The sequence below is a fragment of the Pteronotus mesoamericanus genome, unplaced genomic scaffold (genome assembly GCF_021234165.1).
Source record: "Pteronotus mesoamericanus isolate MK-2021 breed Mesoamerican mustached bat unplaced genomic scaffold, CSHL_Meso_final contig_94, whole genome shotgun sequence".
NCBI classification, from domain to species: domain Eukaryota; kingdom Metazoa; phylum Chordata; class Mammalia; order Chiroptera; family Mormoopidae; genus Pteronotus; species Pteronotus mesoamericanus.
In genome coordinates, this window is record NW_026555285.1 from 8644240 (window position 1) to 8670167 (window position 25928).

Consider the following 25928-nt stretch of genomic DNA (forward strand, 5'->3'; position numbering starts at 1 on the left):
GTTTCTCTCCCTCTCTTTTTCCCTCTCTCCCCCTCTCTAAAAATAAATAAATATTTTTTTTAAAAAAGAAGAGGAAGGGAAAGACCATAAATACTCAAATGGCAATAATGAGAATTGTGACACATTTGGATGATAAGGTAAGAGGTGTTACCAGGGGAAAAGTTGAATCTTCTTCAGCATTCTTCCGGTCTTATGTGGAATCTCAAACTAGATTTATGATAAAATCTCCTTCCTATTCCCCACCTACAAAAAGGTTTACAAGCCACCAGCTGATTTCTGGCCTGACAAAGGCATAATAGCCATGGGAATTTTTTCACTGTGACCAAAGATCTCACTAGCACCTCATTCACGTGCATACCTGGACATAGAGTAGCACCTTCTGGAAAAAGTGCCATTCACCTTAAGATTCTGGAATATATTGCTAACAATTATAAGCATTACTATGAGGCATTCAGTTAAGGATTTTATCTCTTTAATCCTTACCAGAGCCTAAAGACTCCTAGTTACCTATGAGGAAACTAGGACTTAGGTTCTGTGATTTAATCATAAGAGCATAAACTAGGACTCAAGAGTTACTTATTTTATGTTAGGTTATCATTTGTATGTTTTTAAAATTCCAAACCAGATGTATTTACTTCTTTGAGGAACTTTCTTTTTCACGTCCCAAGTAAAATATTCTTTGCATTTTACTGAGGGAGGGACATCAGCTATGCATACGTGATCTAGAGATTTCCCCAGCAAAAGTTATTATTAAAATATATCTGTAAATCATACTTAAAATAATTAAAACTGTATAGCTTATTTTAGTAGTCTTTATTTTATTTCTTTAATTTTAATGACTAAAGTTTACTTCTGTGCAATGGTTTTCTCTTCCACTCTTCCTTAGCTGCTCAGATCCATGCTCACTTCCTACGGTATGTCTCAAGCGCTCATTCTCCACCCAATATAAATTCCAGAACTTGCCATTTTAACCTCAATCTCCCGTGTCCCTTCTTGTTTTGTCATATTTAACTAGACAAACCACAACCCAATGCTCCCCAGTGCTCCGCTTACTCCATGCCTTCACCCACACAAGTGAACATGGCCCTATAGCAAGGTTGACAGTGCTTACCTTAGACTTACAGTCACCTACCTCAAAAGTGCCCTAAATGCCACTTGATATCCACACTGTATTTCTCAGTTCCATTCACTCTTGCACTCTCCTATTCAAGTATTTCATACCTTTCCCTCTCTCCTCAGAGTTCTAGTATCTTCTGTATTGACTCTGGCTTCTTGTTCCACCTAGAGAACTGAAAATGACAAAAGAACTGCCAAAAGCACCTACCTAACCTGCATCTACTGTATACTGTGACTAAACTGTCTTGCTCCCATAAAGAACAGCTCCTCGGAAGGTCACATCCTGCCTCCCGTATTTGAGAACATCGTTCCAGTAATTTTCCTCTCTTTTCTGCATCATCTAATCTCTCTTCTCAACTGGATTATTCTCCTCAGACCACAAACATACTCTTCGATCCCCTAAAAAAAAAAATTCACTTAAAAAAAAAAACAAACCTTATTTGACCCCTAGATCCCTCTTCTACCTATTGCTTCATTTCTCTATCTTCTTAAGAGTTTGTCTTAGATGCTGATTTTATTTTAAAGATCAAACTAGCTATATAACAGCAATTGTATTACTTTAATATTACTAAATAGTGCTATTAAATGCTAATTATGCGCCAGCTACTGTGCTAAAAATGTATTCTTATCTCACAGAAATCACCACAACAATCTATTTACTGTTTGTCTCCCTGACCCCTCTGATGGTTCTTCCTGCTACTTAACTGTATTTCCCCCTCTTTCCCTAACTTTGCTCCAACCACTCTTAACATCCTAGATTTCTGGACTATGTCAGGGATGTTTTCACCTCAGGGCCTTTGCATTTGCTTTTCCCCTGCTTGCTCTGCTCATCCTCACAGCTCTCTCCAAACAAGGAACAGCTTAGATACACTGTGCAACTGTCCCCAACACATTTTCAGAAGCCCATGAGTCTATGTCAACACTGTGTTCATAATATCCTAAAACATACACATCTTATTATTCTACAACGTACTCATAAAACACTGCACACATATTTTATATTTATTTTTGTATTTATTTAGTTTTAAATTATATTTTATTGCTTACGGTATTACAGTCGTTCCAATTTTGCCACCCTTTTCCCCCTCCACACAGCACCCCGACTCCCTCAGGCAATCCCCACAGCGTTGTTCATGTCCATGGATCAAGCATAGGTTTCTTCGGCTACTCCATTTCCTGTACTGTACTTTACATCCCCATGGCTATTCTGTAACTACCTATTTGTTCTTCTTAATCCCTGCACTGCTCCACCCATTCCCCCACACCTCTCTCCCATCTAGCAACCATCAACCGCTCTCCGCTCTCCATATCCATGATTCTGTCTGTTGTTCTTATTTGCTTAGTTCGTTTTTTAGATTCAATTGTTGATATGTATTTATTGCCATTTTCTTGCTCACAGTTTTGATCTTTTTCTTAAATATGTCCCTTTAACATTTCATGTAATAATGGTTTCGTGATGATGAACTCCTTAGTTTTTTCTTGTCTGGGAAGCTCTTTATTTGCCCTTCAATTCTGAATGATAGCTTTGCTGAGTAGAAAAATCATGGCTGTAAATTCCTGCCTCTTAGGACTTTGAATATTTCTTGCCATTCCCTTCTAGCTGGCAAAGTTTAAGAAATCAGCTGACAGTCTAATGGGATCTCCCTTGTAGGTAACTAATTTCTTTTCTCTTGCTGCTTTTAAGATTCTCTCTTTACCTTTAACCTTTGGCAATTATGATGTGTCTTGGTGTGAGGCCTGTTTGTGTCCATCTTGTTTGGGACTCTCTGTGCTTACTCAACTTACATGTCTATTTCCTTCACCACACTGAAGGAAACGTTTCTTTCACTATTTTTTCAAATAGATTTCCAATTTCTTGCTCTTTGTCTTCTCCTTCTGGCACCTCTGTGATGCAAATGTTGGTATGACTGAAGCTGTCCCAGAGACTGCTTACACTATCCTTTTTTAAGAAATTATTTTTTCTTCTTGTTCTTCTGACTGCTTTTTATTTCCTTACGTTCCAAATCATTGATTCTCAGCTTCATCTACTCTACTGTTGTTTCCATATAAATTGCTCTTTATTTCAATTAGTGTATCCCTCATTTCTGACTGGATTTTTTTTTTTATGCTGTTGAGGACCTCACTAAGTTCCTTGAGCATCCTTATAAACAGTGTTTTGAACTCTGTATCTAATAGATTACTTATCTCCCTTTAGTTTTTTTACTGGAGTTTTGACCTGTTTTTTCTTTTGGGCCATGTTTCTTTGTCACCTCATTTTGGCAGCGTACCTGTTTGTTTCTATGAATTGGGTAGAGCTGCAATGACTCCATCTTGGTAGCATGACCTAATATAGTAGGTGTCCTGTAGGGTCCTGTGGCACAGCCTCCCCTATCACCTAAGCTGGGTACTTGAGGTGTGCCCATCATGTGGGCTGAGTACACCTCCCTCTTGTAGTTGATCCTTGATTGCTGTTGGCAGGTCAATGGGAGAGATTTACCCAGGGTAGTCAGCTGCAAGGACTGGCTGTGACCACTGACCACCAACCTCTGCCCTCCGTGGAGGATCAGCTGTACAGGGGCAGAGTGGTGGTGCTCCAACATGGTCTATAGCTCTCTACTAGGTGCGCAGGCTCTGGGGTTTCCCAGGTGATACAGGCCCCCATCTGTGTTTTGCCCAGGGCCACCTTGCTTGGCTTACAAAGCAGTCTGAGATGGCTGCTACTTGGACTATGCTTGAAGATTCCCAGGCTGAAGCCAAGCTGTGAATCTTGGCTGTCTGCTGCTAGTGCCAGGCCTAGTGACACTTAGTAAGTAGTATAGGGGCTAGGAGCTAGAGGTTCACTGTTGCTTTTTTGAGAGGATTAGGAAGTTGTGAAGCAAGAAAAAGGCCAACCATTCATATGGAAAAGTCTCTGTTTACAGCTTGGGTGGGCCCATAAGTTGAATGAGATGGAGTCTCAGGGGATCTCCAGGGCAGAGCTAACAGTGTTAGACAGGTTGATGGAGTCTCAGATATGACATCCACCTGCTGGCTCTGTGGCTCTGTGGAGGGGAGGATTCAGAAAAGGGACAATGGCCTCTGCCCACCTTTTTATCTGGTTGAAAGCTGTCTCCCAGCTCTCACCTTGATAGCAGACACTTCAGTTCCTCCCTGTATGCCACTGGTGCCTTTCAAGCTGCTACCTGGGTGCTGGAGCTGACAAGAAGTGAGTCAGAGTAAGTCTGTGTATGAGTTTTTTAAGAGGAACTGCTTGGGGCTCCAGAAGTTTCTTCCACCAACTCAATCTCTGCTGGTTTTTGCAGCCGGAAGCTCTAGGAACTTATCTTAATGGCAATGAAACCCTGGGCTGGGGGGCCAGGTGAAGGACTGGCACTCCTTGCTCCCGAGATATCCCTCCTGAATTTTTATTCATCACACATGGATTTGGGACCAAACTGTTCCACATCTCCCCTACCTTCCTACCAGTCTGGATGCATTCTTTAATACTATAGGTATCAGACTTCCATTCATCTTGATTTCTGACATTTCTAATTGATGGTTGTTCTATAGTTTAGTTGTAATTCTGATGTGGCTATGCAAGGAGGCAAGTCTTGTTTACCTAGGCCACCATCTTGACTGGAAATCCTAGACATGTATTTTTAAAACCTAGTTATAGAACCATTTTATTATAGATATGAAGTAGAGAACCACCAAGAAACATCATATTTTTCTACCCATATTATCTAAGAACAACTACTCAATCCCCTCTTATCAATTGCACCTGAACAAATAAAAATAGCAGATAACCTGAGGTTCTATGATACTTTGAAAGTATTTCAGCAGATGCCCATTTTAACGAGAGGATTGTCTGAAGTACATGCCATTTATTCACTCTTCAAAAATAATTTGGTTTTTATGACTGGATTTTGCCATAACTAAAAATGCCTTACTCAAGTCCCCCTACAGAAGTGTTGTCAGGAAGTTACAGTTAGGATTATATCCAGAACTTACAAGGGTGATGTGATAAAAACACTGCTCATGTCTGTGCTATGATATATGCAAAGGGGATGTGTACTTCATCCCTCTGTGACTCCCATGTGGAAGACTGGCAACACATGTCTTTGGGAACTAGAAAAACTATTTTTCCTGCTAAAATCTAGAGGGCTTTTTCACCACTGACAATAAAAATTTTGTAAATGAGCTTGTTGCCTTGGTTTCCAGAAAACTTGGGAGCCGAATTCATAACTCATCTTTAAATATACTCATATATACAGAGAGAGACAGAGAGAGAGAGAGAACAGACAACCTGCTCTGCAGACCAACCTGCTAACCTTCCTCTTGGTCTCACAGTCTGTCTATATTTTACCTAAGCTTGATACACAGTAGTGAATGTAAACCACTTAAATTTTTTCAGAAATGTGGGGAAATAATAGTATATAAAAATACATCAGACAGTAAAAAAGGAAATAGGAGGTATTCCAGGTCAGTGAAATAATTCGTGCAAACACTTGGAGGTAGGAAGAGCTTGACATAACTGGCCATAGGATGACAGTGACAGAAAACAACTAGAATACCATGGCACTGACTCTACCTGGGACACTCTGACACCAGATAGCTGCATGGCTCAGGTCTGTTTAAATATTACATCATCAAAAAGAGTCCTTCCTTGACCAACCAAGATACTTAACACACATGCATATACACACACACGCACCACTCCATCACTCCCTCCCCCTCAACCTGTTTTATTTTCCTTCATTATGCTTGTGAACATCTGATATGTTAGGAACCGTCCTGACTGGTTTCAGGAATCATAGCCTAGCCAACAGGCAAGAGGGCCCCAAGGCTGGAGCTAAGCAAAGAGGCCTTGGGAAAATAGGCCACCTGTCCCCCTGGCAGGGGCACAGCCCGTGTCTCCCTCATATCACCCTGCTTGGCCCCAGGGGATAGCTGGTTAGTCAATGACGGGTAAGACTCCTCAATGGCAGGAGCAGCCTAAGACAGGCACAGTCGTATGGGAGCCATCAGGGAAGGACTTGGGGGACACGGAAAAAGAAGGAAAGACCTTCCCCCCTCGGCTTTGTCATGGCCAGAGTTCTCATTCTATCTGAAAGAAGTCTCTTGGCTGCTCTGCCCAGCTGCCTGGCCCGTCAGTGAAACAATCCAAAGGCAGGTACAGCCCTGAACTGAATTGGGCGGTTCCCCAGTACTATTAGGCCTGGAAAAGAAATGCATTAAATCCTATGAAACTTACTTTGCTAAGAATGCCCTTGAGTTAATGAGTACTGATGTTGAGGACCAATTTGTGAGGCACTGGGAACTGTAGTCCCACAAAAGAATATATTGCATCCACTGAAGCTTGCTCTGAGTCCCATCCCTCATAAGGAAAAACCAGGTGTTTTACCTCACAGCAAGGGGATAATTTCTGAGCCCCAAACACTGTGCCTTAATGAGCATCTGGTGCCAACTTGTGTGGCGGACCTTGATTTAAGACAAACCCCTGTATTTCTTCAATTTATTATCTATAGTCTTTTGATATGTATTGACAGGTTTTGTATGCATGTGGAATATCCCTGCGCATATCGTTCTCAATAAAGACCACTCCTAGGGAAGGGCTTGGGGCATTCTCCACTAGAGAGAATCGCCAATCTCTTCTCTCAACAGGGAAATTGTGTCTGGTACAGTTTATTTCCTCATCCATGGCAACAGCGACCCAGAGTGGCTGTGCAGGACCCTTCCCCTATACTGATATATTGTATATTTGTTTATATGTTTATTAACTTCTCTCTCAATAGGAAATACGCTTCATAAACAGGATTTTTTATGTTATTTTGCCATTATAGCACATACAATAGTACTCAAATATTGCTTGAATGGACAGGTAATTTATATCATATTGAAAAAGACCTACCAAGCTGTGCTAAGAAATTTAGACTTTATCCCACTAGTAATGGGCAATACCTAAGAGTTTATTAAAAATATATTATGATCATACTTCTCCTTTATATGATAACTCTAGAAGAGGAATAGAGAATGACCAGAGAGAAAAATCCAATGGATAAATGATACAGGTTAAATAAAGGCTAGGGTAAGCAGCAATAGAAATGGAAAGGAAGAGATGAACTCGCAACAAATACATACAGTAGACAAAGGAAGAGTATATCATAATAGTTAAATAAGGCAACAAAGAAGTCACCTGATAACTGAGTGACCTTGGGCAAGTTATCTAGTCCTTGGATTCCTTGTTTCTAAAATGAGGATGATTGTACCTACCCACTTCTTGGTTTTATTATGAGGATTAAATGAGATGATTTATGAATATACAGAACTGACCAAATTTAGTGAAGGCTGACTGAGCTTTGTACTCTGCTGTATCCTCCAAACCCCAGGACTTTCCCTACCCATAGTAGGCACTGAATGCATATTTGCTGAAAGCAAATGAGTTCATGAAGATGATTAGCAAGACAAAAAGTCAAGGTTAACTACAAGGCAAATCTTTCCACAAGATATAAAAGCAAATTCTGGCCCAGAGGTGGAAAAACTGTGCACACACCTACTCAGTTTGAGAACGGTTGAGGCTGAGATGGCTACAGAACTCACTACGGTTAAATGGCTAGTAGGCAAGGGAAACACAGGTCCAAATCTCAGGACAGAGAAAGATTGGTACACTCTGATAGTTGAAGCCTAATCTAATCCATCAGATCCACTAAGGAAGACACAAATCGAATTAGAATAGAATCCTAGGAAACAGAAACATTTAGCATTTGCAAAGGGAATCAGGGATAGAGAGAGGCAGTAAAAACATAGAAGAATGGTAAGTAGAAATTTAAATCTTGAAAGCAAAAGGGGAAGATGTGAGGGGGAGAAAAGAGGATCAACAGTGTCAAAACTGGAAAGGAATATACTTAAGTAAAAACCAGAAAGAGACCCCTGGATTTTGGCAATTACATCATTAGTGATCCTTGTAAAAGTTTTCCTGAAATGATAGGGGCAAAAACCAGACTGCGTGGACTGAGGAGAAAATAGGAATTGAGGAACGGGAGACTGGGAAGTATAAGGAAGATCACTTCAAGATCAAGATTTGGCAATGAAAGCACCTAGAAGCCCACCTGGACAATTATTTCCTTGTAATGTACATTACTCTACAAACAGGTTGGCCCTAACTAAAATCATCAGATAGAGTAGCCTTATCTTCACTACACCTGCAGTACAGTTTTCTTATATCCAAAGGGTCCTTCATGGTAGCAAAGACATTTTTTTTTAATTATAAAATACTGATGTGTAACAATGATGGGTTTTTTCCCTTTTTTCAATACTTTATTATAAGTATTTTCAAACAGAATGAATTATATAGTGCACACTCATATACTCAGCACCTAGATCCCACAATTAGCATTTTTCTATATTTGATTTATCACATATCTGTCCATTTGTCCACCCCTGTTACCATTCAGTCAAACAATGGTACATGTTCCTCTGGCCTTTATTTTCTGCAAATTAACAGAAGGATCCAGCTGCCTGATCAGATTCAGGTTTTATCTCTGTGGCGATTATGAGATATTAGTGTGTTGTTTCATCATGGGGCATATGATCCCTTTTTTGTAAAGAGAGATTTCTTATTTAGAGCAGGTTATAATAGTGTTATCAAGTCTTAAATAGTCAGTCTATATTTCCTACTGATTAAATTATTTAGAAAATACATGAGTCAAGAAAAACTGAGTTATTGCAATTTTATACCAATTTTTAAAATAATTCTAATAATCAGATAAAAAAACATACTCTTTATTTCTTTTCTAATTATATTTTATTGATTTCTTTAATCCTCATTACCACCCACAAGATAGGAATCACTATACCCATTTGGAAATGAGAAATCTGAAGTTCAGATAAATGAAGTCTATTGGTAAGAGTATGCTAACTGCTGTTAGCAAACAAAGTTCAAAGCTCAGGGGCTTATTTTCCCTCTTGTGTCACAATCCAATGTGATTTGGGGGCAGGAGCATAGAGGCTCTGCTCCATGAAGTTGTTCAGGATCCCAAACTCCTTCCACTGGATAATCTACATCTAGCTGGCTGGTGAGGGAAGAGACAGAGCATGGACAGCCCCCAAAACAGCTTTAGAGGCCAAGTGGCAAACATCACTCCCACTCATGTTCCACTGGCCTCAATGCAGTTACATAGCCCCACCTATCTGCAAGGGGGAAATGAGGTCTAAAGGTAAGCCAGGAAGAACAGGAGAAACAGATACTGATGGGCATGGCATTTTCTGTAACATTAAGTAACATGGCTAATGTCACCTAACAGTACATGAAAGAGCGGTGAAGTGAACCCAACATTACCTAACTAGTCCAAGGAACCTTGCTACTCTATGCTGCTTCTATTTCATTGAACCCAGCCCTCAATTTTAGCATTTCTCCAAAGGAAGACAACGAATGGTTATAATGTTTTTCATCTACTTTTTATAGTCTGTCTTGCAATTCCCCTTTTGAAATCAGTGGTTTTATCTTATGAGATACATACACATAAAGTTCGGGGTGCCCTCTGAACCCCATCCATGCTACGGAGTGCATGAACCCCACACTAAGAACTCTTTCTCTACAGTACCTTATGGTTTGACGCAATTAACTTACATCCTACTTTCTACTTGCTCCCCCTAAACCCACTCCTACCCCATTTCAACCCCACTTACTCCCTCTTTGTTGTAGCTTCTGTTTCTTGATGTTTGCAGATACTGTTCTTTGTGCCTAGCTACTCTTTCCCCATAGGTCTGCATGGCTCATTCACTCAAAATCACTGCTCAGATGTCACCTTCTCAGGAAGTCTTCCGTTTCGCACCTCACTGCCATTCCCTTTCATGCTTTATTTTTTTTTTTTTTTGCAGTACTTCTCACCTTCTAACATATTATGCATTTTACATGAGTTTATAAATTCTTCTTGCATTAAAATGTGAGCTATGTGAAAGCAGAAGTGTTTGTCTATTTTTTTTTATATATAGCTCTATCCCCAGCACCCATGACAGTGCTTGAAACACCATAAAAACCCTTTTGAATGAACTGAAGGGCAACAAAGGAGTAAAAAAGAGAAGCAGCACACAGGTAAATGCATGATGCTGGAATTGTTCTAGTTCTAAAGCGGATTCAAGGGAGTCCATTGTGTTTCACAAATTACAGAGATATTATATATTCATATACATAGAAATATTATAACATAATTTTAAAGTACTATATAAGTTAGTACAAATAATCCAACTCAAAATAGTATACCCACTGAGATATACACCTTGGCACTTTTCCTTATGTAAATAAAAGGGAGCTGGATGAAATCTGGGCCCAAAAATGTCATTTTCATTCCTTAGCTAGTTAAAAATAAATTTTACTCATATTTTTTCTTCAACTCTGCCTTAATAGGTCAAAAGGAAAATTACTTCATATAATTCATTTTAACACTATATCATGACCTTTTAGAAAATAGCATCTCTCCTTATGGAAGTGAAACTAACAGTTTTCTTTGAAAACCTATTTGAAGAGTTTGAAACTATAAGAGGTTCTTCTAAGCGTGTCCTAAACATGTTTTCAAAGAATTCCACGATGTTCCTAACAATAATTAAAATTAATATAAATTTCAGCGGAAAATTTTATTCCCAATTTTATTTTTCAAACATATACTCTTAAACATGTCACATAAAACATGGGATTCAAGTGCAAAAAGGCATTATGAAACCTAAAACATTGGTGAAAGATGTTCACGGATTTTAAAAAATGCTAATAAAGAGGAAGGTAGGAAGGAGGAGAAAGGGAAGGGAGAAAAGGGGGAGAATTTAAGGGAAAGGAGGAGGAGGGCAGGCAGTGGGGAAGGGAGATGGGGGAGAGAAGCGCAGACCCGGCCTGCTCGCACCAGCACCAACACACTGCGGATGTGAGGTCCAAACCCAAGAAGCGTGTGGGACCACTCAAAGGAGGCACCTGGACCCCGCCCATTGTATCCACTGTGCCAAGGGATGATGGTACAGTAGGTAGAAGACCTGCTTTTGAGTTCCAGGCCTGCCATTTTCTCAGCAGAGAGTCAAACTCAGTCGTAGTTTTAGTATTTGTAAAGTTCAGATAATTTTACACCACTGTTAGAGAAAATCATGCATAAAATTACTGTATGAACAATAAAATGCTTCGGAGAAAGGCATTTTTAAATTTCTGACATAAATGCTCCAAGCTTATATAAAAAAAGATTTATTATACTAAACTATATTCTAGTGGTTTGAAAATGTCCTGGTAATTCAAACAGCATTGTACGGAGACTAGAAATTCCAGCTCCACACCTGATCAAGTTAGTTGTATTCCCGTGATATTAATCAAGAGCCCAACAGCCTTCCAAATATCCTCATAACAAAAAACATAGGGGAGGAAATTATTACCATATATGTTCATTTGCAAAAATAAGCAACAATCTAAAATAGAAACAATGTACACTGACTCCTAACTTAAGGCTACTGTCAATAATGGTTTTTGATAATGTTAAGCCACTTAAAGTCAAAAATACAAATGTGTTTTCAAGTAACTATATATTCACAGAGAAAAATACTTGGTACCTAACAAGGCCAAACACATTTACCGAGGGAAAATGTAATTTCCTAACATGTTATGGTCTTTGTGAAGGTCTATTTTTAAGACATAAAACAAACTCTTTAATTAAAACCTTTGCTTATAAACACATTTCCTGAATAAGTAAAGCCTAACAGATCCAATATGAGTGAAGTACTGTACCCTAGAAACAGAAAGGAGCCCCGAGTCATTTACAATAGTAGTTTCACATAACCTTCCATCAACTCCCACCACAGCAGCAAACATGCAACCTTGAGCTAAGTGAAAGCTTTCTAAATTTAGGTACTTTCAAATAATGCATCTTAAGTTATATGTAAAGGTTTGGTAAATTATTTATTATGTCTCTTATCTTTAATAATGGGATATCATGTTTCACTGGCAATCAAAGTGGAAAGAAAGCTGTTATACCATATATTACTGTACCAAGACTCAAAGTTTCCAGTCTATATTTAGTTCACATTAAAATGGAAGCAAAGACGCAAACGAAGCTAAAAATAAAATGTTCTACAAAGATGAGATTTTTAAATGGATTGAAATCTAGCTTTATTTGGTCCCTTAAATGCTGGCTGAATTTAACAGCACCTTAACTTCAGAGCCCTTTGCAAACCTAATTTTCCATAATCTAGAGTAAGGGTCAGCAACTGCCTCCCATAAGCCAAATCTATGGGCATATACTTCTGGTACCTAATTTTATACAGCCACAAGCTAAGAAGGTCTTTACATATTTAAATAGCTTTTCTTAAAAAAAAGGATATTTCTCAACATATGAAAATTTTATAAATTCAAATTTCAGTGTCCTTAACGTTTTATTGGCACACAGCCACACTCACTCACTGAACTACGGTCTTTGGCTGCTTTTACACAACAGGAGAGTTGGGTAGTTTTGTCTCACAGACTTTATGGCCCACAAAGTAGCAAATATTTACCATCTGGCCCTTTATGGAAAGAGCCGACTTCTGCCCTAGCTGAATGTTAATTATTCTTATTTTTTCAAGATATTTTCCTGCTCATCACCTATTAAAATGTAAAAGTTCCTATTTGCCTCTCCTATCACATTGAGTTTCTGAACAATAAACCTGTCAATATTACTTCATTCGCATTTCTTAACAATTTTCTGTCCATGTCTTGGTTTCTCATCCTGTTTGGATCATTATCCAATCCAGTGATTCCACCCAGAACTGCGGGTAAACATTTTAAATAATATTTTCTATCTAGGCTGTTTCTGTTTTAAATGCTGGATGTGAAACCACCATGACCCAGTAATGGGCTGCCACAATTTGAAAAACACTAAGCAATTCTTCTCTAGTCTACTTATCTACAGTTTATGATAAAAGATAATGTTTTAATTGCACAAACTGCATCTCATAAAGCAGTAAAAAATACAAATCAATATTTCCATATACTGTCTTACCATAAAGGTACACAAGTGTATTCATATATCCTCATGTTAAATTATAACCAAGGTACTAAAAGAAAAATGTGGCGATTATTCTTTTTTTAATGGGCTTAAGAAGATGTCTTTCTCTTTTCTGTAGTATTTCTTTTTATTGTTGTTCAAGCACAGTTGTGTCCATTTTCCCCTCACCACTCCCCACCGCCCCACCCATCCCCACCTCCCACATAAGAGATATCTGACTCCAGGTATAATGCTGCAAAGTTCTGAAGAGCTTTCCAGCGTTTTACTTAGGCAGGTTTAACCTAAATTTAGATTCAGTTATGGACATTCAAAATTAACTGTAGGAGACATGTAAATGTCAAAAAATAAATGAGACCATAATAAACCCATTAGGATATAATTCTGATATATGAAGCATCCAGACCTTGGCAGTCAAGAGTCAATGTTCAGAAAATGTAATTGAGACAGTTTCCATTTGTTTATACTATTTAACTTATAATTGGTGAACAATCCTAGACCATAAACCCGACCAAAGGTTCCTCCAGCCATTCCCTTCAAAATGAAAGGCTACAGTATTTATGGGTGAATAAAAAGCAAACACATCCTCCTTCACATTCATGTTCAAAATCAAGCTGGCCAGAGTTTGTATTGGCATTGTTTCTGAATGTCTCATTCTCAGGAAATACCTGTGGAATTCTCTACAATCATAAATCAGAATGTAAAATCAACCACCTCAGGACAGGATTAGGACTTTAGGAATAACAGCCAAGGGTAAAGAGAAAGATAGGAGTTACAGCTCCTTTTGGCTTCCCCACATCAACACTATTTCTACTTTTATGGATGCTTTTCCCCCTTTGGAGAAATAGAGGCAACCATAAAATAGTTAGCACCTGGATAGCTAGATGAAACTACCTGAAATTACACTAAGCTGTTACAGAGAAAGAAATCATGTGAAAAACAGAGAAAGGACACCAAAGACAAAGACACCAGGGGAAAATGGATAACAAAGAGACATATATGGCGATGTGAGGAGGACCCTAGAAAGTACATAAGGATTTTATTAACCACACTAATTTTAAAAGCAGCTAGTCTTATTCTTCACTTAAAAATTCATCATATCCAGTGGGGGGAAAAAGACCCTGAGATTAATGTTGTCCTAAAATAGCCCTTATTTCTTTCCATAAGGAACTGGTTAATTAAATGAAGATATACCATGCTGGGCTGAACCATATGAAATTTCCCATTTTCATCATTTTTTCCAGCTTTATTGAAATATAACTGACAAGTGATATTGTACATGCTTATATATAATTTGATTAAGTTAATTAATACATCCATCATCTCACATAGTTACCTGTTTTGTGTGTGGTAAAAATGCTTAAAATCTATTCTCCTAGCAAATTTCAAGTATACAATACAGTATTATTAACTACAGTCACTATGTTGCATAGTAGATCCCCAGAATTTACTCACCTAATAACTGTAAGTTTGTACCTTTGACAGACACCTCCCTATTTCTCCCACCTCCCAGTCCCTGGCAATTACCGTTGTACTTTTGACCATTTTTGACCTACTGACATAGCAACTGCACATAGTTCAACCTAATATAATGGAATACTTTGCCATCATTAAAAAGAAATGATCTCTACATTGTATTGCCAAACAAACAAGACACAGCATGTCTACAGAATGTCCCTATTAGTATCTTTTAAAGAAATACATGTGTGTGCATAAAAATTTTCTAAAAGTACATCAAGAAAATGTCCCCGGAGAGGGAAATTAGAAAGTCTGGGGTGAGAGGGAGACTTCTTTGCACTGGATATCCTCTATTCGCCAAACATCCCCTTGCACACTCTTTGAATGTCTTACTATATGATGAATTACTTTTTTGATTAAAAAAAGTCTGGACATTTTTCAAATGTCACAATACATTTCTTTACTAACATTCAAGTTATTTAAAACATTAACCAGTATTTACAACAAAAAAATAACACTTCAGATATGGTACTTAAAGTTTTTTCACTCTAAACCTAAACTAGAGTCCAGACAGTTTTATGACTCTAAGGATTTGAAAGGCAACTAAAATAAACACTATGTTTTAACAATACCCATATATATGAAGCATTATATGTAAGGATGTAAGATATACAGTCATTCAAGAATTTTTTTTATCTCTATGTGTAACTCTGCTGTAGGCCCTCTGTACATCTATGCATAAATGCTTTATACAGACCATATATATGCATACATATACAAGCACATGTATGTGCATAAAGGTATGAATACATGTGTCACACACACTATCCCAAGCTACTAATCAACCAGGATCAAAGATGTGACTAGTAATCACAACCTGTCAGACATGGTAGTCTCTCTATGTTCAGGATGTTGGAGCAAGAACCACTACTGCTGTCTTATTAAAAACCACTAGGTCTTGGCTTAGTCCTCAGGCCTCTTCTTCTCCTGGATCTCCCATCTTACATATCTGTGGAGGAGATCAAGGGAGTATCTGTCTTTTTCTAAAGATCTTTTCCCTTAACTATTATCTGGATCACAACTGAGGAGTGGGAACCAATATTAAATTTAGCAGTTCTCATTCTATTAAATCCCTCTCTGCCCTTGCCCTCTTCCCTGAGAATCAGTATATGTGCTAAAGAAATGCAACAGATAAGATTTGTGGCATACATGAACAGTCTAAGATTGGGAGATATGGGCAGGCAGGGAGACTGAGGTCCACTGGTCTTGGCAGTTTTAGGCCCTGATCTCAGGTGTCTTTATATGAAAATGCTGATTAACTTATATGCACTTATACATGCTAAAATAAAATGCAGAATTTCTGAAATTACACAGGTTGGAAATTTTTTTAAAGATTTTATTTATTTATTTTTAGAGAGGGGAAGGGAGAGAGAGAAACATCAAAGTATGGCCGCCTCTCGCATGCCCCCTGCTGGGGACCCTGCCCACAACCCAGGCAGGTGCCCAAGCAGGGGAATCGAACCAGGGGCCTTTGGGTTGCAGGGGAGCACTCAATCCATTGTGCCACACCAGCCAAGACACGTGTCAGGAAATTTAAGGAAGGTTTCATTTAATGATCACTAATGATCTATATTCACAGTAAAATGTATGTGCTCAGTATTTTTATCACAAAGGTAAGTGAGAAACTAATGGTAAATGTGCTTTCTGAATTTACTCTTAGTCTCAATTAATATGCTATTCCCTCACACCATAGGTAATATCAAATTTAAAGAGTACAGTCTTCGCTATTACTATGAGTTTGTGAAATCTACAAATCTTAGTGGTACTCCCAATAAATTTGCTGTTTGACTTAACTCAAATTAGAGCCATCTCTAAATTGTCTTTCAAACTGTATAAATTTACTGGATAACTTTGATATAAGTATGCATGGAATTTTAACCACTTTATATAAATATATAAAATATACTGTTTTTAAAAACTTGCTGTTTTGCCCATTAATAAGCTTTATGAACTTTTTTCAAAAAATTAAGATTTCAAATGTTAAAAGCAGTGTTAGGAAAGTTCCTATCTTGTTAGCCATAATCATCTAAAGACATTAAACCATGTATCCTTAATTTATCAAAAATGGTATAAAATTCAGAAGTCTCACTATTAAAAGGAATTATAAGATGTGCTCTTAAAAAATGACTAAAGCATATCCCTTTTTACTAACCACAATGTGAAAAATTGTGTGTGCGTTTGCACATATTTATTTTAGAAAAACAGGAGGCAGGCTAATACAAACATGACTCCATAGGCATATAATAAAAGTTATATTTTCAAATAGGGGGTCTACTGACCTTAGAAAACTAATTCTAATAAAAGTATAGAATAAATTAACCTTCGCAGAACACAAATTCAATGATTTTATTAGTTGATTTTTCCAATTCCTCATTAAAGTCTCCCAGGGATAACAGACTCTCCGTGCAATGGTTTTTAAACTATGATGACAATTAGAATGTATAAATAATCCTTCAGTCCTACGTATTTCCTGTATGATCACAATCAAATGAAAACTCTCAACTTTGATCTCTCACAGATCAAAAGTATCTTCTAGATAACAAGAGTAACACTACATGCTAATCTCCATATAATACTAAGAGATTATTTTTCATTATTAAAAGTAACCATGGATATGTTGGCAAAATTTAAACTTTGCACTTAACGGGAAACTACGACTGGAAAGCCCGGCCTGCTATTTGCGCAGCGCAGGGAGCGGATAACCGAGAGCATCATTTACCAGTGGCGTTGCGCAAGGCTTCCGCCTTCCAAACCGCAGCAGGAGGCGAAGGGACTGTGCAGTGCCACCCGTCCACCCGGTCAGAGTGGGCCGGGGAAGGGACAGGCTGCTGCCCACAAGGAAGGAAGGTGGGGCACTGCCGCCCTGGCTCGTAGGCCTACCCTCCTCTTCCTGCACAACGCGAACACACCACCGAACCACTGCTCGGCACGGAGGACAAAAAATAAGACTCCTTTTAAGTTCCCTGAATGAGAACTCTAAACAGCGCCTCCTTTTCCCACGCTCCGGCCGAGCCGCAGCTCTACGTCTCCTCCGCCTCTGCCCGCCAGGCGCCCCCGGAGTCCGCCCCTGCGGCCTCCCACAGGCGGCCCGGGAATCCCTTCCAGGGGCGCGGCGGTCTCGCTCCTGCGGGACCCGCCCCGGCCCCGCCCCGGCCCCGCCCCCACCTCTGTTCCCCACGCACCGGGAAGCGGCAGGCGCTCCTAGAGCCCTAGGCGCCGTCTCTCTAGTCCCCGCCCTACTGCGTCCCGCCTTCTACGCTCCCCTGAAGCCCGCCTCACCTTGGTCCGGATCTGCCCCGAGGTAGACACTTTGCGGATCAGTTTCTGGGGTCCCTCTTGCTCCGCTTCGCTGTCGGACGAATCCTCTCCGGGCCCCGCCGAGGCAGCGGCGGGGGTGACCACGGCGCCAGCCCCGGCGGCCGCTCCTCCCGCGGCCCCCGGAGGGTGGTGTGGGCCGCCGGCCCCGGCCATCCTCTCCGACTCCTGCGGGGACACAGCACCGCCCGGCGGGGGCGGCGGCGGCGGTCAGTAGGTGGGCTCTGCCGTAGCCGGGCCCCGGAGCCCCGCGCCCAGCTACCGACGCCATCTTCCGTTCCCCCAGGCCGCAGCCGGGGAAGGGTCTGCGCGGCTCTGGCGCCCTCCTCGCAGGGACCGCCCGGCTCCTCCGCCCTGGTCTTGCCAAAGTGGCGACTGCGGTGGGACACTAAGAACACGCCTGAGACCCCTGCGCATCCAGCCTCGGGATGGTACTGGGGGCCTGACCCATAATACAACTAGCGCGGGGAGAGAGGATGGGGGTGACTGAAGGAATAGGACAACCTCCCATCTCCCCCAGGGTCTGGAGTCCCCAGGATGGACGCGAGCGCCGAGGGGATGGGAGGGGGATGAAACCTCCGCAGCGGCCCCCCCAAAACCCGACGGTGTGGATGCTCCCTCCTTCGGTTTACGGGCAGCAGAAGTATAACGGCCCCTGGAGTAGAACAGGAACCTAGAGTTTCCTCCCGACTCCTTTGGGTGCACCCCGTTACCTCCTGGACCCAGAATCTCCCCTGAGACACTTGGGCCTCTCCGCACAGTTCCCGCTAAACAAAGGTATCCTCCGCCCGCGAAATGCATTTACGATACCCCTGGCCTGTCTCGCGACCCCCCAGCCTTTCTCCAATGAACCACACCTCTCCCGCCTGTGCCTGGGGTTCAGGTCCTTCCTCTCAGCGCTCCCGACAGTGGCACTCAGTTTCTGGGCCACCCCGACTCCCATCCGGCGCACACGGAAGAGAAGAGCATTTTCCGGGAGGTTCCACTCCGCTCTGAGAACTTTTCGTTCAGAAAGAGCGATGCCTTTGGTTAACAGGAAACTGGGGAGGACGGGAGAGAGCAGAAACAAGACAGTACTCGCAGCCCAAGACGACAGAATGCAAAATAAAGGTCTAAACTGAAGCGCTACCCGCGACTGCCTAGAGAAAAACAATGCACTGGAGCCATACGAATAACCAGTGCCCCAGCACAAAAACATTGTTAAGTCCTGGGAGAGCCACTCCCTAACCCGAAGTAGAGCAGGAGGAAATGGGATCAACAGGCTACAGGCACCGCTCACAACTTGTCCCAAGCAAGCTGGTTAAGCCAACACAGGGGAATAGCAGCCTCGAGGGCGAGGGCGGGTTGTGCAGGCACCGAGTCAAAAGAACCCGTGCAGGAGTGAGAGGCTGGAAGGGCTTAGCGGAGAAAATACAAAAATTACAGATTCCTCTTGTCATCCACAGATAAATCCCTCTTATCCCACAGATAGCAAACTGGTGTTAGCTAAATTTTAAAGTCCAAGTCCGGCAAAAATGTCCCCGCCAGACTGTGGAGTCCATTCACATTTCAGCAAAGCAGTCTCTTTAACGTGTTCATGGGCCTTCAGTTACCCATTTGTATTTTTTCAGTTGTCATGACCTACTTTTTCAGTTGATAGAACCTTTAATGGTAGTCCAAACTAAGATTCTACTGGGGTTTTTTAGTTGCAATACTACTCCCAATAATTTTATTGCTTTGTCAAAAAAAAAAAAAAAAACCCTAACAGTTCTAAGAGATTTTAGAAAGTTTCAATTCCAATACTGTATACACACATTGTAGATGAAAGTCATTAAAAAGTGCTGGTTTGTTTGAATCTCCAAAGATGGGAGATTGCCCACATGCAATACTAATTGATAGAGGTTATTTCTCCAGCTTAGTTGTCTTCTTTAGTCAGGGAAGAAGTTGGGCAAAATAAACTTTGAACATTTATGGCTCTCTAAATATGTAATTCTATATCTACGAAGAACATTATTACTAAGAGCAGAATTAAGCAGAAAAAAACTAATCAAAATAATGGCCTTTACCCCATCCTAGCTACTTGGTCACTGCCAAGTCCAGTGGTTTCACAATGGAGACAAGAACAGCTAGTAAAGGGCCTTTGGAAGAAAAGACCTAGTTCAAACCTCTTTTAATGAATGTAAAGAAATTGTGGCCCAAAATCACAAACTGGAACCAAAGTCAAAAATCATGATTCCTGCCCTGGCTAGTGGCTCGGGTGTCCTCCCAAAAAGGGAAAGGTCTCCACTTGATTCTGATAAGGGCACCTGCCTGGGTTGCAAGGCCAGGCCCCCAGTTTGGGGTGCACAAGAGGCAACCAGGCTACTGATCGATATTTCTCTCCCTCTTTCTCCCTTCACCTCTCTCTAAAAATAAATAAAATCTTTTTTTAAAAAATCATATGATTACTATTCTAATGTTCTAGTCACTTTACCACACTATATAATGAGAATTAGTCTGTCAATTATGTTTCTATTCATACTTTAGGCTTTCAAGTTTTACATAGTAACATTCTTTCAGAATCCAGGCAGAAAAAGTGATTAAACTGAAAGGCATTGTTTAATACCCATACTTATTCTGTGATCTTAAAAAGAGAACTGAATAAACCTCTCACTCTGATTCAAACAGTGATTGCTTAAAGATACTTTAAAATAGCTTCAAGTACAACAGCTGGACAATTAATACCTCAAAGTAAAGTATTCATTACTTCATAAAAAGGTAACCTCACAGTTATCCCTGCTCTTCAAAGACTCCTGTAACAAGTTCTAAAACTTGGTTGTGACTTTGAAAGCACAGCCAGTCTTAGCCTATTTGTGCTAAATAAGTGATCCCTGTTCTACAATTTTCCTAGCACATAGAACACTCAAGAGTGGAAATACTGTATAGGAGGAACATCACTTCATTTCCCACAAAAAAGAGCTTATGAGAAAACCCTCTTCAATCATCTCTGCTGAAGAGATGTTTCAAGTAATCCCTAATGTAAGGTACCTGACCCATTAGTTTTTTCTCAGGTCTTGTCTGTAAATTAGAAGTTTCCAGAATGAATAACCAATCTGTATATTGTATATCTACAATGCAATCCACTTCCCTTAAAATATAATAGCAATGTCAAGACCTCAATATATTCAACCATTTTAATGCAGCTCAAAATCGCAGCTGAAATGAATTTCAAATATGTGGTACATTACATTATTTCTTTGATTTACATGACTTCCTTGACTCCTAACAGCGTTTTCAGACTTTCAAATAATTTCTTAGATATGTATTACATAATTCTTTCATTATTGTTACTTTGAAATCTTTGGAACATATCACAAACACGCTATTAAAAATTTGGACATAAGCCTTGTAGACACTGCATTCAGGATAAAATGGAAATAGAAGCTACCACTAAATTAGTTTCTACTCAAGAGGGCTTCCTGCCCCATTTAAAAAAAAAAACCAAAAAACTATTACACTGGATAGATAGAAATATATAAGAAACAGCCAATTCTCATTCTCATAACAACTTCATGAATATTAGCATATAAATATTTTGAGCTATTGATCACTATAACAAAAGAGGTTTATTTATGACTTTAATCCTGTATGTTCTATGGCTTTATGTTAAAAATATTTTATCATCAACATGTAGAAGTCTACATTTATATCCTGAAGAACCTAAGTAGACACTTCAAAAAGAGTCATGTTCTGAGACTCACGTTCCTAACCAATGGGAATCATTCAAAGAGCACTGTAGGTTGAACAAACTTCAAAACTTCCATCCAAACTTCAAAACTACTTCCATAATACACTATCTGTTACATATTTAGAGTTTAACACTCAAAACTTTACTAAAGTTACCTTAGTTGTCAACTGAATGAAAAAGATTGAGATTAACTGTGACATCAACTGCATGTGTACATATGGTCAGCTCTGCACCTAAGGCAAAAACCTTTCATCATCTAGACCTAGTGCATAAATATACATAGAACTTTTCATTTATATTTTGGCCATTTTTCCTTTGACACTTTTCCCACTTAGTTTTACATTAGTTCTGAATAGTTCCATCAGAGCCAACTAGATATAAAAATCATTTGGACAGCTCTGACCAGGGTGGCTCACTTAGCTGGCTGGGCGTTTTCCCGCAAAGTGAAAAGTGAAAGGTTGCCAGCTGGATTCCTGGTCAGGGCTCAGTCACAGTAGTGGTGTCTTGGAGAGGAACCTGTTCAATGTTTCTCTCCCCTTTCTCCCTCCCTTCCCCTCTCTCTAAAAATAAATAAAATCTTTTTAAAAAATCATTTGGGCCCTGGCTGGTGAGGCTCAGTGGAGTGAGTGCCAGCCTGAGAACCAAGCAGTCTTCGGTTCAATTCCCAGTCAGGGCATATGCCTGGGTTGCAGTACACATCCCCAGTAGGGGGCGCACAAGAGGCAACCACACATTGATGTTTCTCTCCATCTCTTACTCCCTTCCTTCCCCGGTCTCTAAAAAATAAATAAAATGTTTTTTAAAATTTTTTAGTAAATAAAACATATCCTAATATCATTCCATTGTCTAAGAACCACTTTGCAAATACTCCCGCACTTTTTAAGTTTTGGCTATTATTTGTGAATAAGGGTTGTTTGACTATCTTCCTACCCACCTATGCCCACAACCCAAATATTTTTAATTGACTAGAAATTTAGGTGATACCTCTATTTCCACTGACTTGATTACATCTGAAGCTACCGTAAAGAAAATATAGACACCTGAACGCTAATATTTATCATCTTTTACACCCAACATCCTAGCTGGAGTGATGATATGACTACAGTTTATTTGCATGACCCCACCTAACTAACTAACCTAATTTCACCTTCAAATAAAAGAATGTCATGAAGTCCAGCAGCTGTCTCTCCGCTACAGACATGAAAACATTTCAAGCAATAAGTGCTGTTCTCTTTACTACTATTTAGCATCAATTCCCAAGGTTATGTTTACTCTTCTGTGACTAGTTCCATGTAGGATTAACACAACATATTTTTGTTTCCATCAAGAAAAAAAAATGAGAGTAAATCCTTACATGTATGCTGTTGTATGCAACATGGGATAATGCAACAGGGTCTACGTAATGTGAACATTGCCTGTTTGACATTGGATATTCCAATATCAAAATTTGTATGTTTAATTTTCATAAATGTAAATTAATATACTTTTGTAGTAAAATATTACCTGTATTTGAATTCTATACACCTATATTTGAATTATAAAAACAGATTTCAAATAACTGTGAAATGGAACCAAGTCAAAGCAGCTGTTTTTAACCTGAAGTCTCTGAGGGTCCACAGATTGGGCTTCAGTAAATATGTTTCCCTTGAAATTTTATTTAAAATTTTGTATCTATGTGGCATAGGAACATTTTTGGGAGACAGCCCATGCTTTTGATTAGATTCTTAAGGATCACTGATTGACCCTTTCAATGTTCAAGGACAGTTCAAGAATACCTGATTGTGAGGAATTTTGTGTCCCTTCAAAACATATTTAAACTAATATTTCCTCTGTTATCTCCAAATGACTGTAATTAACATTTAAATACTCTTTTTTCTCTAATTTATCCGTCCTTTTTTCTCGTATATACCACTTCTCAGTAATTTGGCTAACTCACTTTTTTAAGAACTTAAATTCCCTTAGACTTTGTAGTCATACATGTATGGCCACAGCTTCAAATAAAATCACTTTGTCAAAATTATCATTTTATGCAACATACCTGAGGTCTCTGAAGATGCTTTTTGGCCTATCTGAATGGAAATCATTAACATATATTAAACAAGACATTGTTTAGTTAAGAAAATACACTGTGTGGATTTAAAGATTTGTGACTATGCTGTTAACTGCTATATCCAACAGTTCTGAAACATAAGAGGTGCTGGATAAAATATCTGTTGAGTTAATAAAAGGCCTTCAGTGTTTAAAGAAAATAAATCTAACTTTTAAGGAAAGTTCTGCAGTCTGCATAGGTGTCACGGTTCACTCAAACTTTTGTGTCAGGGCTCCAGTTTTAAAAGCTAATAAATGGGCATTTTCATTTTTGTTATTTTGAGATGTAGAACAAAAAAAAAAAGTTTCTCTGTATATTTCCAGGTACAAAATAGTTCTGGCACTAGCACCCTGAAGTAAAATAGATATAACTGGGTATTTTCCATTGTGTTTGGTGATGGCTTACAGTATCCAGGTTCAAAGGGACTTCATTTAAGAAAGTTTAAAAGTAACAAAGTAACAAAAACAGGTCAGTCACTGAATTTAGTTCTCAGTGATCTTTCATTTAAACTTCAAAACTAAAGTCTATGTTTAATTTCAAGTAAAATTTGGTACCCAGTGATAATCACAATAGAGTATGAGCAGATGGGCAACCTAACAACATGTTCAAATTTACAAAAGCAAGGACAGCTGCAGATACAGAAGGATCGGAGTCCAAGGACACGTAGGAAAGGTCGGGAAGCAGGAGGCAGAGAAACGTACTCTGGGCAAAGGAGCTGGGAGTGTACATATTATGAAAGAAAAAGGAGAACCAAGCCTGGCACCTGACTTAGAAGGTCTCAGCAGGCAGGGGGCCAGGCTGAGAGGACTCGACTCGCGGAGTCCCTGGGAAGGGTAGCTGAACACGTTAAAAACAGCAAAGGTAAGCCCAGAAATTTCGAAAGAGACTTTTCAGATAGGTTCAAGAATGTCGCCAAGACGGAGTAGCAAACAGCGAGGCAGGGCGTGCAAAGCCACAATTCGATGCCAGGGAAAAGGCAGCCCACACACGCTGTGAGCGAGATGGGGATTCCGGGGTAGAATCCCGGGAGGGCTGCGCGGTGGCCCTGTCAGAGTTGGAAGAAAGGAAGTTAAAGGAGTTAAAGGAAACAAACGCAAAGCCGCCCCCCGCCCCCAATCCCCTCCTCCTCAGTCTTGCACACAAAATATGCACGCACACACTACTATCGGTAAAATTACCCAACCTCCGCGTTTCCAGTGCAGCGAAATCAAGGTTAGCTTCCCGCCTCATCCCCGGGCAGAACCCTGGAGCCCTAGAAAAGCCCGGGGCTTTAGCGGCGAACGGAGCCGGAGGCGTGGTTCTGGGCTGCCAGCGGCTACCACCCTCCCCAAGCTCCGCTCCTCAGGAACCTGCGCGCCCAGGTGACGGCCAGGGCGCGGTCTCGGGAGGAGAGGCCGGTCTCCTCCGTGCCCCCCGCGCTGATCCTGGAGCCTGGGGCTCTCCTCGCCTCTTCCCTACCTACTACGCTCTAAAACCAAGTCACAAAGTTGAGAAATCCATGAAGAGAAAAAATGGTCCTCCCAGGGCAGTCGTCAGCGGTTCGCCAGCGGCCCGTCGGGAAGAACCTCCGCCGGCGGGACAAAGGCGCTTCGGGCTGCGCTCGAGGAGGAGTCCGGGCGGCGGAGGAAGCGCTGCCCCGGCTGGGAAGCAGCTGGGGACCTCATCCCGGGCCATTTCCTGAACGGAACCCGGCCCGGGCGGGGGAAACAGAGGAGAAGTGGGAGGGGGTGGGCGCGGCGCTGTACCCACCGATTCCTCCCAGGCCGGGCAGCGGGCGCAGGGCGTGGGGTGCACGTGCTGCGGCTCCATCGCGCCGTCCCGCTCCCGCCGGCTGCCCGAGCGCGCGGACCCGGGCCGCCGCCGGGGCCGCTGGATGCGCCTCCCTCGCCGCGGTCCTCTCGGCCGCTGCTGCCGTCGCCCCGGCTCCCGCCCGGGGCCAGTCACCGGCCCTCCCGCCGTCTCCGGCTTCCGCCGCGCTGCGCTCTCCCGCCCCCGCTCCGGTCCCTTCCTCCTCCACCTCCACCTCCTCCTCCTCCTCGGTCCTGCTCCGCGCGATCCGCTCCCCGCCGCGGCCGCAGCCGCCGCCGCCGCCTCCCACGGCCGCAGAATCCGCCCCTCGCTCTTTCCTCCGCCTCCGGCTCCCTCCCCTTTTCCTCCCCGCTTCCCGCCCCTCCTCCTGCCGCCCCCTCCTCCCGGCGGGCGGCCCGGGACGCACGTG

The 25928-nt window shown here is 41.1% G+C and overlaps 1 protein-coding gene across 1 annotated transcript in view; it reads right to left on the minus strand.

The window, feature by feature from the left end:
* The window catches only part of DGKH (diacylglycerol kinase eta), a 204703-nt gene extending 179021 nt beyond the window's left edge, over positions 1–25682 (minus strand). The window contains exons 1-2 of the mRNA XM_054586384.1: positions 25460–25682; positions 17880–18083 (exon numbers count right to left, since the gene is read on the minus strand). Coding sequence (XP_054442359.1) covers positions 17880–18083; positions 25460–25519 — 264 coding nt within the window. The 5' untranslated portion in view covers positions 25520–25682. The remainder of the gene's footprint in view (positions 1–17879; positions 18084–25459) is intronic.
* Between the last annotated feature and the right edge of the window lie 246 nt (positions 25683–25928).